This window comes from Myotis davidii, unplaced genomic scaffold (assembly GCF_000327345.1).
Source record: "Myotis davidii unplaced genomic scaffold, ASM32734v1 scaffold69, whole genome shotgun sequence".
Classification (NCBI taxonomy): Eukaryota; Metazoa; Chordata; class Mammalia; order Chiroptera; family Vespertilionidae; genus Myotis; species Myotis davidii.
Genome location: NW_006300363.1, coordinates 3,431,378 through 3,448,951, shown reverse-complemented (window position 1 = coordinate 3,448,951; position 17,574 = coordinate 3,431,378). Strand labels below are relative to the sequence as shown.

The 17,574-nt window shown below is 54.9% G+C and overlaps 1 protein-coding gene across 1 annotated transcript in view; it reads left to right on the top strand.

Annotated features, from left to right (window-relative positions):
* KCNH6 (potassium voltage-gated channel subfamily H member 6) overlaps window positions 1–15,143 on the top strand; it is a 17,116-nt gene extending 1,973 nt beyond the window's left edge. The window contains exons 3-13 of the mRNA XM_006776726.2: window positions 2,883–3,044; window positions 3,146–3,351; window positions 3,689–4,114; window positions 5,412–5,811; window positions 6,822–7,021; window positions 7,613–7,865; window positions 10,806–10,999; window positions 12,521–12,605; window positions 13,165–13,333; window positions 14,023–14,206; window positions 14,290–15,143. Coding sequence (XP_006776789.1) covers window positions 2,883–3,044; window positions 3,146–3,351; window positions 3,689–4,114; window positions 5,412–5,811; window positions 6,822–7,021; window positions 7,613–7,865; window positions 10,806–10,999; window positions 12,521–12,605; window positions 13,165–13,333; window positions 14,023–14,206; window positions 14,290–14,583 — 2,573 coding nt within the window. The 3' untranslated portion in view covers window positions 14,584–15,143. The remainder of the gene's footprint in view (window positions 1–2,882; window positions 3,045–3,145; window positions 3,352–3,688; window positions 4,115–5,411; window positions 5,812–6,821; window positions 7,022–7,612; window positions 7,866–10,805; window positions 11,000–12,520; window positions 12,606–13,164; window positions 13,334–14,022; window positions 14,207–14,289) is intronic.
* Window positions 15,144–17,574: the final 2,431 nt, after the last annotated feature.

The following is a 17,574-nucleotide window of genomic DNA, read 5'->3' as shown; positions in this document are numbered from 1 at the left end:
CCCCCCACACACACACACACTCACCTGGTTCTGCATCAAAATTACCTGGGGCTTGTTTTCCAAAAACACACCTTCCCTAGAGGGAGGCTGACTCAGAAGTGTGAGGTGAGGCCCAAGCAGGTATATTTGGAAAAATCCCCCTGGTGGTTCGAATGTTCTCCTAAATTTGGGAACCACTGGCTTAGGTAAATCCTTTCACTTCATGGATGAAGAAACTGAGGCTTAAGAAAAAGAAGGGATTGATGAGAATCCTACTGCTGGGGTCCAACCTGGGGCTGGATTTCCAGGTCTTTGGATCCTTTCCTAGAGATATCTCTGTGCTGAGTAATCCCAAGACGGGAGGAAGGGCCCCAACTGCCGCTGTGCTCAGAGGCAGGACTTTGGGGAGAGTCATGAGGGCCATCTGAGTGCAGACACAGGTCAAGGCACCTCTGGATGGGAACTGAGCAGGACTGAAGCTTAAGTTCCAGGGGCCAGGTGTGTGTGTGTGTGGAGCACGGATGTAAGTGTGAATGTGAACACGTGTGTGAGACGTGTGTGTGTGTATGCATGTGTGTGTGTGTGTGTGTGTGTGTGTGTGTGTGTGTGTAAGGGCTTCCAGGGTGCTTCTTGGGCAGGTCCTGGCTGTCCCTGTGGCTGTCTCCTGCTGTTGCCACCCAAGTGAATGCAGAGGTAGAGATTAGGTGACTAGGAAGAATCTATCTGGCTTAGTGCGGCGGCACTCACAGGGTTAATGAAGTCAGAATATTTAAAAAACTGTGATCTCATCTCCTCATGTCATTGCAGGGAGGAGGTGACAGTCAGGGGAGTGAGAAGGGTCCTGGAAGAACAGGATGGGACAGTAGGAAATGAGGGGGAACAACAGGTCCTTCACTGTCCCTCTCCTTGACCCCAGAGCTCTACCTTGGCCCCAGAGGGGTGAGGGCTGATTCTAGACACCTGGAGAAGTCAGATCAGGATTCTCAGGGTCTCCTCAGCACTCGGCACGTGACTGGGCAGGGGCAGAGGTCAAGGCCAGGTCTTCGGGATCCTCCACCTATATCAGAAGGGACCCCGGCATGCCCTCACCCACATACTCACGTTCACACTGGTACCCATGAAAGTGGACCCCAGGGGAAAATGGAAAATTATATACCTGATGCCCCCAAATGCCAGTCTACTCCCACCTCTACTGCAAGCCCTTTCCTGTCCTGTAGTCCAAGCCTTTGCCCACCTGGACCTGCCTGAAATTGGCCCAAAAAGGGAGCCCAGAAAAGGGAGCTGCTCAGCCTGCATGAGCCTAAAGGAAGGATGTGGTTCTCAGATGATTTGTTTACTTTATGGTCCACGCTGACCACATGACCTTTTTAAAAAATCATATTAACATACATCTTACAATCCTGCTGAGGGTCATCCTAATGCTGACTTCCTCTCAGTGCCCGTGACTCACATGCCCTGGCCTGGGAGGCAGGCCTACAGCACTGTGGCCCCAGGGGGGGGTCACAGAGGCAGGTGGGTGGCCTCGCCTTGGTGTGGATGTCTCCCCTGGGGCCCAGTACAGCAGCTGGCAGATGACTGCCTGGTGCCTGGGAGTCTGGGAATCTGATCCAGGAGATTCCTGCTTCCAGGGAGGAACGTGGGAGGGAGGATGGAGAAGGCTCAGCTGTACCCCGTGCTGATGGCTGTGGAGATAGATACCAAGGGAAGTGAGCGCTACATGGGGAGCCAGGAGAAGAGTGATTCTAGTCGACCCCAAAGTAGCAATATTCCTGCCAGCCAACCTCCCACCCCCTCACATTTACATATACATTCATTCACTCCATAAACAAACAACGCCTGGGACAGGTGCTGGCCATGGGCAAATGAGACAGACCCAAACCTGGGCAGCTCCCTCTTCTGACTTGCATGTTTACCTGAGGCCCTGCCCTTTAGAATCCTGCTCTTTGGGCCTGACACCCCCAATGGTTTGAGTTGAGGGACATAGGACCACCAGGTACTATGGATAGCAGGCGCACCGGGTGTCCACCCACTCACCCAGCCCAAAGGCAATTTTAGCTTGTTCTGTTCCATCCACCTGTGGAGGCAGGGGAGCAAGACCCTATAGCAAAATAAGGAACAGTGAGGCAAGGCTGGGGCTGGGCTGCCCAGAAGGGTGGAGAGAGTGGCAGGAGGGGCCTGTCCTGTCCCCACACTGCCATCTCTCTCCTTCTCCAGACCCTCGGCCATTCACTGCCCTGCCTGCTCCCCAGTCCCAGTGCCTCTGCCTTGAAGCTCTGCTCCCCTTCCTGGCCTTCACTCAAGCATCCCCATCCCAGACAAGCCCCGCCCCTCTCCGAGCTGTTGTGTACTGAGAGTTCAGGGATCCCTGCTCCATGTCTCCTCCCAGCCCCAGCAGGTCAGTTTCTCAGAACCCAGGCTCTCATCTGCAGAACTGGGGTCTCTGCCTCCCCACAAAACCCACTGGGCTCCACCACGGAAACTGAAACCTAATGTGCCCACCGGCTCAGTCAGTGATAAGATCCTTCCAGTGTCAGCTTTGTGGGCTGGGAACATGGGAGCTGAACCCAGGGCCCACCAGAGCTTCATGGGGTGGAATGCCCAACCCACCTCCCCACTTAATCCACCCCCATCTGCTCTGCTTTAATTACAGCAGAAGCAAACCCCAAGGTTAAGCCCTGAGCTGAGGCCTGAGCACAGACTTGGACCTGATGCTACATTATCTCCTAATCAGCAGCTTAGCTGCTCTCCCCACCTCTGCCCTGTAGCATCACCAACACTCATCTAGGCCTGCTCACCCTGTGGCTGTCCTTAATTTTACTTTTACCCAGCCCCCTTCCTCGCTTCCCCTGGCCAGGTTCCTGCAGGAGAGGACCCCTTCAGTGACACCCCCATGGTGTTTGCAGCCTCCAGTTTCCGCTGCCTGGTGGACGTGGTGCCCGTGAAGAATGAGGACGGAGCTGTCATCATGTTCATCCTCAACTTCGAGGATCTGGCCCAGCTCCTGGCCAAGAGCGGGAGCCGCAGCCTGTCCCAGCACCTGTTGTCCCAGAGCTACCTGGGCTCCGGTGAGGAGGGGTGTAGGTGGTGGAGGGAGGGGTGAGTGGGGGCACCAAGTAGAGCAGCTGGTCCCTGACCCTGGCTGCTCTGACCCTGGTCCTGCTTTCAGAGGGCTCTCACGGCAGGCCCGGTACACAGGGGCCTGGCACGGGCAGGGTCAAGTACAGGACCATCAGCCAAATTCCGCAGTTCACACTCAACTTTGTGGAGTTCAACCTGGAGAAGCACCGCTCAGGCTCCACCACGGAAATTGAGATCATCGCACCCCACAAGGTGGTGGAGCGGACCCAGAATGTCACGGAGAAGGTCACCCAGGTTTGGCCTGCAGGGCAAGGCAGACCGGGTTGTTCTGGGCTGCGAGGGTGGGAGGGGCAGAGTGGAGGGGGCTCACCTGCATGCAATAACCAACCCTCGCCTAGGATATATGAGAAGTAGTCAAGGTTCCCTGGTACTCAGGACCTGTCCAGGCCTCAGACTAGCTACACACCTCAAATTCGGCTCTTTCCATGGAAGGAGCTGGCCCCAGGGAAGGTCTTCACTGGTCCAGGCTCCACAGGGCCTTCCCAGGCGTCACCCCTACATCTTCACTGCCCCCAGACCCATCTCGCCAGCAGCAGCTGCCCCACTGACCACCCCATGGCCCCCACCCCAGGTCCTGTCCCTGGGTGCAGATGTGCTGCCAGAGTATAAGTTGCAGGCGCCACGCATCCACCGCGGGACCCTCCTGCACTACAGCCCCTTCAAGGCCGTATGGGACTGGCTCATCCTGCTGCTGGTCATCTACACGGCCGTCTTCACACCCTACTCAGCCGCCTTCCTGCTCAGCGACCAGGACGAGTCTCAGCGCGGGGACTGCAGCTACCCCTGCAGTCCACTCACCGTGGTGGACCTCATCGTGGACATCATGTTTGTCGTGGACATTGTCATCAACTTCCGCACCACCTACGTCAACACCAACGATGAGGTGGTCAGCCACCCCCGCCGCATCGCCGTCCACTACTTCAAGGGCTGGTTCCTCATTGACATGGTGGCAGCCATCCCCTTCGACCTGCTCATCTTCCGCACTGGCTCTGATGAGGTGAGTGAACCTGCGGCCCTGGGCCTCCCCTGGCCTCGCAGCCCTGGCTGCAGAGAGTACCCGGCACTGGGCACCTTTGCCCAAGCAAGTGGAGATGGGAAGGGGGCAGACATCTCCTGTCATCTCCCAGCCCTGGAAAAGGACCACCGAGGCTGTGCCCCAGGCCTGGGTGGCCTCCCTGTGCTCCACAATTCAGCCCCTTCTGGGGTGGGCATTTCTATAGTCCCAGGTTCTCACGCTGACTTCTAAACCACACTCATCTTGGAGTTAGAAAGGGAATATGCAAGCTGCTCCTTAATGCAGCCTGACCCCTTCTCACCCCTGAGCCCCTCCACTATGCCAACTCCACTTCCCATAGCTGATGTGAGGGCATTTTCATGCTTTTCTTAAAGCTTCTAGTCCCACTCTGTCCTTTCCCCCGCCTCTTCGGGATCAGCTTTCCACTCCAATCAGCTCTGCCTTTTGTGTTCTGGTCACACACCCACCCACCCACCCTACCCCCCAATCACCCCAGTCTGTGCAGCAGGGGCTAGCCCTCATGACTCCCTGCTCCCATGCCCACCCATTCCCGAAAATCTTTCCCCAAATCCTCTCCCCTCCTCTCTACCCACAGCCCCTGCCTGGACACTGAGTGGCCTTCTTACCCATGTCTGCCCCAGCCCCACACCTGCCAGCCATACTCCTTCCACAAAGAAGCCAGAGAGAGTTTCAGATCACTCAGATGACCCTGTTCCTTATCTGGCCCTGTCCTCAGAACCTTAACTGGCTACCCAGCGGCTTGGGATGAAAGCCACGCTCCTTCTGGAAGCTCAGGCCCACAGGAACAGCCCTTGCCCATCTTCTAGGCTCATTTCTCGACTCTGCCATCTTCCTCAATAAGCTCCCCGCTGCAACACCACTCTTGGTTTCCCACTTCTAGGCCTTTGCTCTTGCTGCTCCCTGAGCCTGGAATGCCCTTCCCCTCTCCCCCCTATCTGCCTGGAGGCCCAGCCTCATCTATCAAAACTCAGCTCATGTGTCACCTTATCTGCGCAGCCGCCCTGCTCTGCTCCTGCAGGCTTGACCTCTCCTTCCTCTGTGCTCTCCCTGGATTTCTGCCCCAGTAACTGTAACACGGCTCTTGAGCTCCTTAAGGTCCCACTCTGTGTCCCACTGCCAAGAGCCTGGCCCAAGCAGGTTTTTCATGAGTGTTTATTGAATGACTACGTGACCATATACACGAATAAACAAATGTGGTCCTGAGCTCAGACTTTCAAGGGCTGACGGCTAGCCCCATGGCCCCTCCCTGCCCCTCCAGACCACAACCCTGATTGGGCTGCTGAAGACGGCTCGGCTGCTGCGGCTGGTGCGCGTGGCCCGGAAGCTGGACCGCTACTCGGAGTACGGGGCAGCCGTGCTCTTCCTGCTCATGTGCACCTTCGCGCTCATCGCGCACTGGCTGGCCTGCATTTGGTACGCCATCGGCAACGTGGAGCGGCCCTACCTGCAGCCCAAGATCGGCTGGCTGGACAGCCTGGGCGTGCAGCTCGGCAAGCGCTACAATGTCAGCGACCCTGCCTCAGGCCCCTCGGTGCAGGACAAGTATGTCACCGCCCTCTACTTCACCTTCAGCAGCCTCACCAGCGTGGGCTTCGGCAACGTCTCCCCCAACACCAACTCAGAGAAGGTCTTCTCCATCTGCGTCATGCTCATCGGCTGTGAGTGCCACCTCATGCCCTGGGCCTTACCCGTAGAGTTTGATTTTTAGTTTTGTAGTGAGACGTAACAGCCCGTAGTAACAATGTGTGTGGTAAGCGGAGCCTAAGCATACAGCGCAATGAAACGTTGCGTATATGCACCAAGTATACATAGAATTTAACACCCTGCAGCCCTCGCTGTGTGCCAGGAACCAGGAGCAGCTACATCATTTGCAGGGCCCAGTGCAAAATGAAAATGGAGAGCCTTTCTTTAAAAAAAATATTAGGATTTCAAGACGATGACAGCAGAAAATTAAACCTAATGTGGGGCCCTTCTTAGCACAGGTCGCATGCCTATGAAGCCAGACCTGCCAGGCAGTTTCCTACGTGCTTATCCAAGGCCCACATTCCGTTCCTATCGCTACCCACGTAAGGGCCATATTATGAACCCAGTTTACAGACCAAGAAACCAAAGGTCCTCACCTGCCAGGGGATACCCAGGGACCCAGTTCCAGTCCCGGGCCCTTCCCCGGGGCTGTGTGTGCTCAGGCTCTGCACTGTGCTGCCGGCTTCCCAAGACGCCCGGCCTAGGAATGTGAGAGGCACTGTGGGATTTTACACGTAGATGCAGTTGTCATGTTCAGAGTATTTAGAGATGTGAAAGCCCAGAAAAACAAAAACAACAAGAAAGGGAAAAAAAGGATGAAAACAAGACCAAGAGTTTTCCCTTTATTATACTTTTACAGCTGAGTGAGAAAGCAAATTTGAACTAAAAAATTCCATTGCCCTAGTTCTTTCTCTCAGGAGTTTGGCCTCTGGGCCCAGGAAGATGCCAAGAGGCAGAGGGCAGAGGGAGGAGGGCAGGGAGCCCAGGGACCCCAGGGACCTCTGTCCCCCAGCTGACCTCGTGCTGTTCTGGCCACTTCTGACTCAGTCCTGGACAGAGGAAGAGGGAGGCAGGCCCTGGGGTGGGGTGGCCTGGTGGGGATGCAGAGGCGCTCACTCCCTGAACCCCCGGCTCCCCGCCCCAGCCCTCATGTATGCCAGCATCTTTGGCAACGTGTCCGCCATCATCCAACGCCTGTACTCGGGCACTGCCCGCTACCACACGCAGATGCTGCGAGTCAAGGAGTTCATTCGCTTCCACCAGATCCCCAACCCGCTGCGGCAGCGCCTGGAAGAGTACTTCCAGCACGCCTGGTCCTACACCAATGGCATCGACATGAACGCGGTGAGCCCGGCTGCACTGCCCAGGGTGGGATGGGCGACCCAACTCAAGTTCCCCTATTTAAAAAAAAAATGTTTATTTCAGAGAATAAGGAAGAGGGAAAAAGAGAGATAGAAACATCAATGATGAGACATATCCATTGATCGGCTGCCTCCTGCACACCCCCAATTGGGGACTGAGCCTGCAACCCAGGCATGTGTCCTTGACTAGAATCGAACCTGGGACCCTTCAGTCCGCAGGTCAACACTTTATCCACTGAGCCAAACTGGCTAAGGGCTCTTTTTAAAATATATATATATTTTATTTCCGAAAGGAAGGGAGAGGAAAAACGAGATAGAAACATCAATGAGAAAGAATCATTGATAGGCTGCCTCTTGCATGCCCCCTACTGGGGATCGATCCCACAACGCAGGCATGTGCCCTTGACAGGAATGGAACCCAGGACCCTCAGGTTCACTCTCTATCCACTGAGCCAAACCAGCTAGGACAAGTCCCACTCTTGCTAATGGGGGAGACAAGGTCCGGGGCTCAGGGCACCTCCCAAAGCCTTCCCTGCCCGCTCCCTCAGCCCCACCCCTCCCACCTGTCTCGCAGGTGCTGAAGGGCTTCCCCGAGTGCCTGCAGGCCGACATCTGCCTGCACCTGCACCGCGCGCTGCTGCAGCACTGCCCCGCCTTCCGTGGCGCTAGCAAGGGCTGCCTGCGCGCGCTGGCCGTCAAGTTCAAGACGACACACGCACCACCTGGGGACACACTGGTGCACTTTGGAGACGTGCTCTCCACGCTCTACTTCATCTCCCGCGGCTCCATCGAGATCCTGCGCCAGGACGTGGTCGTGGCCATCCTAGGTGGGTCAGGCAAGAAGGGTGGGGTGGGGTGGGGGGCTGGAGATGTCCTGCCTGGACCACTCCATTACTGGTGATGGGGGTGGCACCTTTTATGACCTGCATGTGCTGAGCGGCTCGCTGAATCCTTAAAACGAATCTCTGCCATAAGTCCACTTTCCTGATAGGGAAGTTGAGGCTCAGAAAGATCATGCTGCTAAGTGGCCAAGCAGGGATTCCAGGGCAATATGTCTGACTCAGAAGTCCAGGCAGGCAGGCTCCTACCGTCTTTCACTTTGGGGGAGCACAGGGTGAGAGGGTGAGGGTTTGTCATGGGTGGAGGGGAGGGGTCTTCGTTGTGATTCGGCACAACTACAGGGAAAGCTGGATTTTGGAGGAAGGATATGAGCCCTGGGTGGGGGCAGATGTGAGGCACAGCCTCTGCCCGTTACCAGCTGTGTCCGTGTGACCTGGGGCAGGTCACTTCACGTTTCTGAGCCTCACAGGGTGCTCTCTTTCTCATCTTCCTCGCCTCCCCTCCCCCAAATTCAGCCACCCCAAGTCCCTGACCAGGACGTCAGCCTTGCCCTCCCTTGGTCTCCATGGCCCGGCCCTCCCCCAGCACCCCTGGGCAGGCCCCCTATGCCCACTCCTTCCCCCCTGGTCTGCCCTCAGCTGGTGTCCACCACGAGTGGGGCACTGGTGTCTTCTCATCCTACACTCTCACCTGGGCCAGCTCCTTGCTCCCAGGGTCTCAACCTCCATCTGTGCCACAAGCACTCCCAGAACTCTGTCCTAGCCCCAATCTCTCCTTAGACCAGAATATTCCATTCCTTTCTGGGCATGGCCACCCTTCTACTCCTGAGGCAGAGCAAACAACATATCTCAACCTGAAATCTCCATCTGCCCTCAGAAGCAGCTCCTTTGGCATCCCCGTCACCCATTGCCTGAGCCAGAGACCTTCCTGCCCCCATCATCCAGGCAGCCACAGAGCCCCCCTGTCTCCCTCTCTGTCCCACACGCGTCTCCTTATCCCTGCCTGGGTCTAGCCCTCATAGTGTCCTTCCTGGACAGGTGTCCGGAGCTCCTTTCCCATGTTCCTGCATCTGGTCTACTCCCACCCTCCATCTTCCACCTTCTGCCAGTGACCTGAAATTCATATCTGTGCATACTCCTCTTCTGTTCAAAATCTTCCATGGGTCCCCCTGGCTCACAGGACAAGAGTGGATACCTGTGGGCACAGTCTAGCTACCCTAAGTCCTGCCACCCTCCCCCTGGTATTTTGGTTCCAGCCATGCAAACTACTTATCACTCTCTAAAGCTGCCTGTTGGTCACACATCCCTGCCTTTGCAAGTGCTGCAGCTCCTCTTGGGGCACCTACCTTGCACCCCTGCCTGGCAGGCTCTGGTCACTCTTCAAGGCTGAGCTCAAGCACAGGCTCCTCTCTGAGACCTTCCCTCACTGCCAGCCTATTTTAGAAGCACCGTGCGTGTGGGAGGGATAATCATTATTATTAATAATTAAGAAGCCAGTCCAACCTAAGTTTCAGTCAGAGACATGAACTCTCATTTTGTCCTGAGTGGAAATGGACTTTAGATCATAATCCCTCATCTACTAGAAAACCATCGCTTTATGATATTGCCCAGATTTCAAGATCCCGGGTTTCATAGGTAATCCTGGCAAGTCCCTTCCATCTTTAGGCCTCAGTCCCCTCTTTTGTGAATGACCTTTGATCTTGTTCTCTTGGGGGACATGTCCTGGCCTCCATCCATCTTTGTCTGTGACCCTTGTTACAGCATGACCAGACTGAGGGGGCTGGACTTTCCTGCAGGGAGCTCAGACATCAAAGCAGTCAGCACCCAGCCCTGGGCTCTCTGCCCCCAGCCCTGACTGTAGCACTGACCACACACTGTTTTTCTGCCAGATTGCCTTTCTCCTTGGGGCCCAGTCCTCGTCAATTCTCACAACCCAGCCCCCACTTCAGTTCCTCTGTAAGCCCCCCTCCTCCCTGCTCCCCAACCACTCCTAGTAGAATGAGCCCCTCCCTCTTCTACGGCCCATAGCTCTTGGCTCTTCCCTGTCCTAAGGTCAAAGATCATTCTGTAAACTAGTTCTTGCTTATGTGCCTATCTCATGGGAATGTGAGGGTGGGACAGCATCTTATTCATGTTTACATCCTGTGGCCAGCACTGTACCTGGCACCAGGAGGGCCCAATACCCTCATCACATGCCCCAAGTGTCAGCCCATGTCCATCCTGTGACATCTGTCGGTATCAATGCCTTGAATTGCCTCTTGCTATTCAAGGTACTTTCTCAAGCATCATATCTGCTCCTCTGGACAGCCCAGGGGCGTAGGCAAGGGAGATATGGTTATACCCATTTTAGAGATGTGGACACTGGAGTCCAAAGAGGGGGAGTGACTTCCCGGGCTTCCTCTGCCAGTGTCATGCTGGTTACCTGGCCCCCCAATGGGGAGTGAGAACACAAAGAGACAAGCATCAGGCCCCGCGCTGGGGGCTAGGTGCTCCTGGCCTTGGACTCCCTGCACGCTTACGTCACTGCAGCAGGCTGCGGAGAGGGGAAGAGGTTGAGCAGGGAGCCTTTAGTGTCCTTTACTGCCCACTGACCCCCAGGGTGGGGGTAGGGCAGTCCCAAAGCATGTGCAACTAGGAGGGGGGATTCTGATAGAGGGTGGCCCGGAGGGTCCAGAGACAACTGGAGCACCCACGTTCTGGAAGGGGGGAGGGTGTCTCTGCAGAGCTCAAAGGACAAGGTAAGGGCACACTCCTCATCCCCAGCCAGGACATCTAACCTTGTCCCCAGAGCTTGATCCTGAGCACCCGAGCCCCTGGCAGAATCCCTGGGGTGAGAGAGAGGTCACAGACAAGGGGCCCGCAGGGAAGAGCCTTAGAAGAGAGCTTGGAGCCAGATCCTAGAGAAACCCCCGCCCCTCTGGCTGACAGGAAAGAATGACATCTTTGGGGAGCCTGTTAGCCTCCACGCCCAGCCGGGCAAATCCAGTGCAGACGTGCGGGCCCTGACCTACTGCGACTTGCACAAGATCCAGCGGGCAGACCTGCTGGAGGTGCTCGACATGTACCCTGCCTTCGCGGACAGCTTCTGGAGTAAGCTGGAAGTCACCTTCAACCTTCGGGACGTGAGTCTGGGCTGGGTGGGCCAGGATGGGGGGAGGGGGTGGCCCTTGGCCAGCTGGTAACAGATAATGCCCAGGTAGCCTGCTGGGAGCTTGGCCTGCTTGGCCTGGGGGACCCATCTGAACACCTCCTTTTCTTTCAACCCATGCTGTGTTCTTTACCATAATTTCTTCTGTGCCTACCATGGCCTGCATAATGCTAAATATGATGATAGGTCCCAGTTATTGAGCACCTACTATGTGCTAAGCGCTGGGCTTCTTTTACATTATCTCACTTAATCCTTTTTCTTGCAAATGCTGTTATTATCCCCATTTCCCAGATGAGGAAACTGAGGGCCAGAGAGGATACATTGACCAAAGCCATTCAGCCCCACAGTAAGCCATACATACAGTCAATGGCAGAGCCAAACTGTGGAGTCAGGTTTGTGCCACTCCTGAGCCCAGGCTTTGCCCGCCCTTTGTACCAAGCTGAGAGGGAGGGTGTGTGCCGTCCAGGGGCTCCTGGTGCCAGATCCTGGGGTGTAAAGAGTGAGAGAGCTGTCTCTCCTCTCAAGCTTATCACTCAGTGGAGAAGATTAAACAAGCCAGGAAAATAAAGAGCCACGCGGCTAAATAACCAAGGAAGTCACGGGGTTGTGCAGGGTTGCCAAGGAGTGGGATGGCCAGACAAGAATGCATGGAGGCAGGGGTCTGGGATCAGCTAGTGGGAAGGAGGTGGCAGGCATGCTTGTCAGGGGCAACAGTGGCTGGGGCCCCGGCTCTGAGCCCCTTCTCCCCCAACATCACACCCCAGCCTCAGGAGGAGGGGCTCTGCTGGCCAGGACCCCACACCCAGGACGGAGGTTGTAGTGCTGAGACAGGCTTCCTTACTAAGTACAGCCCTCCCCACCCAGTGCCCTCTGCTCTTCCCCAGTCTCTCCCCTTCCCATCTGATCTGTCCAGGAGGTACCTCGTAAGGGCCCTGCCTTGGGGGCCCCAGCCACTAGGAGCCATTAGCTGGCCCAAGTGCTCAGTGGCTGGATACCAGGGCAAGAGTGATATCCCTATGAGCATCTGCAGGCCCCTAGGGTGGCCCTAAGTGGAGGTACCAGAAGGGTGGGCTGCCAAGGGTGTTGCTGAGGGCACCTCCTGGACTGGGGGTTCCAGGCCCAGTCTCCTCAAAGGAGACTCCCATTGGCCATGCTGAGGGTGGGAGCATGGAAAGGGAGGCTTGGAAGAACAGCTCCCCTGCCCCCTCCTCACATCTCCCGCAAAAAAATTAGGATGCTCAAAGTAGCCTTTCCCAAGACTCCGGGGGTCTGCATGCCTCCAAGCCTCTGTTCATCCCCTGCCCACCCAGGCAGGAGGGAGCCTGCAGGAAGCTGCCTGGAGTATTATGGGAGAGCCCCCCCCCCACCTGTCACCACTATCTCACCTAGTTGTCACAAGGGCCACAGGGGGGAAGGGGGGGGCGGGGCAAGGGAGAGCCAAGAGGCCCTGTCCCAGCTTTGGTCCCTGTTACTTGATGCTCTTGTTCCCCACAAGGCAGACGGGGGTCTCCAGTCATCACCCCAACAGGCTCCAGGCAATCAGGACCACCAAGGCTTCTTCCTCAGTGACGACCAGTCAGGTGAGCAAAGCCAGTCTCCACCAGTGTCTGCCTCCCCCAGCCCAAAGCCCCAGCCAGCCTCCTGCACCTTCGCAGTCCTTTCCTCCTGCTTCCTCGAGGAGAGGCTTCCCCAAACCCTGGATGAGTGGAGAGGGGCTCCCTCTCCAAGCTCTGTGCTGGAGGCCCTCTCACCCTTCCTCTCCATGCCCTCAGAGCCTGGGTGAGGGCTAGCTGGGCGCCTAGTGCTGTCACAAGAAGGGGAATACTGGCCACCCCTCTGGGGTTCCCCAGCAAGGCTCCAGGGAAACCACTAGGTTTTAGCTTCCTGGGCAGTGAGGCCAGGGCAGGATGTCCCCACCCAGCCAGCCCCCAGAGCTGGGCCCCAGGCCCCCTCCCAGGGCCACAGCCTTATGGGTCATGGATTCCAGACTTCTATGGAAACAGGACCTCATACTCCTGGGCATGCAGGTGAGAAGAGCCACTCCTCCCGCCCTGTGTTCCCTTTGCAGGTAGGGGAGGGGCATAGGCTCAGGTGCGGAACCAGCTAAGCCAAGTTCAGGCTTTCCTTTGCCTCCTGCAGGTGCAGCCCCTTCCCTGAGCCTCTCAGATGCATCTGGCCTCTGGCCTGAGCTGCTACAGCAAGTGCCCCAAAGGCCACGGCCCAGCCCTCCAGACTCTCAGGGAGACCCAGACTGCTGGGCCCGGGAGCTGGGCCCCAGGCTAGAGCAACTCCAGGCCCAGATGAACCGGTGAGTGCCGCGCAGGCCAGGTTCTGGTGGCTGCGGAGAGCAAGCCCCGCAGCAGGTGAGGCACGGATGCCCCCTCCTGGTGGTTCAGAAACCTCACAGGATGTCCTGCAAGTTTCAGAATGGCCAGCCCCATTTAACGGCAGGCTTGTAAGCACAATTCCTTAGATGGCTCGTCCCAGCACACCCTGGAACATGTCAAGGAAGCTTTCTTGAGGGAGGGGCATAACTTCCTGCAGAAACAAACTTCAAGGGCCCTTGGGAAAAGGGTGTGGCCTGTGGATAACGGAGCTGTGGTGGCAGAATGAGGGCTTAGGGGCAGCACAATCCTGGGTTCAAATGCTGACTCTGCCTCTTACCAGCAAGTGGGCAAGTTACTTAATCACTCTGTGCTTCCGTTTGCCCGTTCAGAATACCCATATCAAAGCTTCTTGATGAAGACCGAATGACATGCAGACGGCACCTGGTCACTTATTTTCAAAGTCAGGGATGTGCTAGGGGACTTTGGGAAGAGGCTATGGACTGTAGCAAGGAAATGGCTTCAGATAGGCCCCAGGCTGCCTCTCCAAGCAGCAGGAACTGCATGTAGGCTACCACATTGGGCGCTGTCCGCAGGTCCTGAACTGCCAGCCCTAACCCCAACCCTGGCCCTGATCTTGACCCTGACTGTGGCGTTCTGTCCTGTTTGGCAGGCTGGAATCCCGTCTGTCCTCAGACCTCAGCCGCATCCTGCAACTCCTTCAGCAGCCCCTGCCCCAGGGCCACACTGGCTATATTCTGGGAGCATCAGCTCATGACCTGGCCTTGTTTCCTGTGGCCTTAGCGACTCAGAGTCCAGGAACAAGGCTGCCCCAGGGTGGCCTGCCCCCTGCACAGGTGAGCAGGTGAGGTGCTCCCCAGGGGCTTGCCTGGAGGCTGCTGCATTCTTTCCCCCACCCCTTCTTTCTTGCCCTTCTCAGGCCCCAAGCTGTGGTGACTTGGACCAACGTGAGCCGAAGCACAGGCACTCTTCCTCCAGGATGCCTCACCGGGCCATGGCAATGGACAAAACTCCGACACTGTCCTCTGAACTGGAGCATCCTGAGGGGCTCCTGTCATCCCTGGACTCACCTCTGCATCCCCTGGAGGTACAGGGACTCGTCTGTGGTCCCCGCTTCCCCTCCCTCCCGGAATACCTCGACTCTGTCCCCAAGCAGCTGGAGTTCCCAAGACATGGCTCAGATCCTGGATTTGCAGGGAGTTGGAGCCACTGAACCCCAAGACAAAAGACACCATAAGGGGATTGAAGGTGGGCGAGGTGAGAGTGAAGGAGTTGAGGGAGGCAGAGAGCTGTCAAGATGGACCTTTGAAAACCATTCTCTTTGAGTAGCTACAGACCGCTAACCCGGGTGACCCAAGATGGCAGAAGGGAGGAGGCTCAGGATTTGTCCCAGCCTCCAGGCCTCTGTTTAGATAGCAAGCCTGAAGGAGGGCCCAGCACCCTGGGTGTGGAGTTAGCTTACAGGGAGTGGGGTCAGTGAGGAAAAGATAAGGTTCTGATCTTCTGTGTGAGAGCCTTGCTCTGGGCCCAGTGAAATCACCTCCTGGCTCACAACTAACCACTGCCTTTCAGCCCAGCACCCCAAATTGGTCAGACCTCCCCTGTGAGAGCCTGTGCCCTGGCTGGAGATGCAAGTGTCCTCTGTAGTGGACACATCAGGGCACAGTGCTCTCACCCTCAGTGGCTCAGTCCCTGATGGCTTTGTGATGACCTTTGGGACTCTAGCGGATGGTGGAGTATATCACAGCTAATAAAGTCTGCACATTTCACCTTGGGCTGGGTGTGAAACTTACCTGAGCGTGATTATGTCCTTGACTCTGCCATGACTCCAACGACTCGGTTGTCTTCTCCAAGCCCTTCTCACAAAGAGCTATGTGTTGGGGACTTGAAGGTGGCTCTGCTGGACCCAGGAGCCCTTGAACCATGGAGCTCTTAGCCAGGCTGGGGTGAAGGGGAGGGAGAGGCACTGGCTTGGTGGCCATTGGGAATCATGACAACAGCCAACACTTTCGTAACAGTCACCCTGTTCAGCGCACTGTGCTGACTGCCTTCAGATATTAGTTTATTTAATCCTCTCAAAAACCCTAAGGGGTCACTGTTATTCTCCCCATTTTAGAGACGTGGGATCAAAAACAGAGAGACAAAAAACTTACACAAGCACGACTGGACTTTTGGTGCCATGCTGCTTCCTGGTCTAGGAGCTGGTTACATGCGTGTGTTGTGAGAATATGTGCACTTTTATGTATAAATTATACTACAATAATAATAATAAAAAGGAATCTTGCCCACAATAGAGGAAAAGAAGGATGTAATTTCAACCCAAATGCTTTGGCTTGAGAATATGCACAGTTAACTACCCCACTGAAATGGACTACACCAGTCACTGGTCTTCAGTCCTCTTTGCTCCATTATTCCCTAAAAGAATTTGAAAATGTATTTGCCTCTTCGCACATTTTTAAGTTGACATGTGAAGTATTTCATTATTAAGTTTAAACAGTTGTAAAGGATGTAATTTCCAGTGTGTTGTATATATTGACACTTTACAAGCTGTTTTATTGCTATGGATCCGTTTTGATCCAAATAGCATAGTGATTTGTGAGCCAACATCATTCATTTTAAAAACACTAGAACAAGCACTTAACATCATTCATTTTTTTTCATAATTCTATTCTCTTCTTCTCAGTTTATACTACATATAATTTATTATCTTGCTTTAAAGTCTATTATTCATAATCTCATCATAACTATTTTCAACAGATATGTAAATTGAAAAAAAAAATATATATATATACACATTGAAATTTTAAGATTAATTTTTATAACATTACTAAGGCTTTAAGGGTTACACTTATTAGTACAGAGTTGTTCAAAACAACATAAATATATATTAAATTTTTATAGAAACTGAAATTTTATTGGAAATGCATCTCTTTCCTCTCAGTTCATGTGTGGATGAATACCTTTTTTAAAAAAATTAGAATAAGACAAGGTTCAGCAACAATTTTGTACCTATTTTTCTTTCCTTTAATAAAAACACAAAACTTAATCACAGAGAAAACTTGTTCCCATAAATGGATGGGACTGTAGGGGGTTTGTTACATATAGCAGTGTCACTCAGTTCCTTGAATTCTTTCTGAGTTGTCTGATAACAATCACATTTACTATTAAAAACTGTATTTAGTGATACATCACAAGTCAATATAATCCTCCTTTAATTTTGCTGAAAGCAAAGAATCGGAAGCCATTTAATGACAAAGCTCTGGACCCTTCTCCATTTCAAACTCAGGTACATAAATGTAGAGCTTGCTTAGCTTTTGCTTGAGGATCTGAGGGGGAAAAGGGATGGTAAGGAACCTAAAAAAACTTAGAGCGACGCTGGTAGGAAAGCTGCCTTATGAAAACCAGCCCTAGAATTCCTAGCGTTTCTAGATGGACGGGAAGGCTTGACTGCATACGGCCCGGCCCCGAGAACACCGGCGGGTCGGTCTGCACGCGGCGGGTCCGCTCCCCTCCCGGTCTAAAGGGGCGTTAGCAGGAGTGAGGAGAGAAAGTGCTTCCCGTTTGGCTCGCCGGACAGACTGCCAGGCCAGGGGTCCCACTCGGTGCCGCGAAATGCACCAGGCGAGCAGGCCCTCGCCTAAGGCAGCATTTTAATTTTCACTCGACAGAGTAGAGAAGCCGCTCGGAATAGCAGCTGCAGAGTGGAAGCCAAAGGAGGTCACACTAGAGGTTTCGTTCTCAGGGACTTGGCCTAGAACTTGGAAGCCTGGAGCTCCACACTCTCGCCTCTAGGCCACCCACGCCCCCATTCACCCGCACTGCGCTGTTATCTCTCTGACTGACATCTTTGTCAGCCAATGACCTTTGGGACTGAGGAAGAGCCTGCCCCCTGGGATTAAGTGGGACAAGTAATTGGAAAGACAAACATTTGCACCAATAGCGAGGAGGTTCCAAAAGCTAAAGGTACAATAGCCAATGAAGAGAAGGAACACGTCCTAAGTGACGTGTCAGGCAGCCAAGGCCCGGCGCCACTGTGGGGAACGCGTGGCTTCCGTTCCTGGAGGGCGGGGCAACGTCTCAAACGGAAGGTGATTGTTGTCGGAGCCCGAGCAGGTTTGAAACTGGGGGTCGGACCCGGCGGCTGTCGTTGTCTATCGTTGTCTGTCGCCGAGGCCCCGCTTCCGGGCTCGGCCGTCCCTGCCCA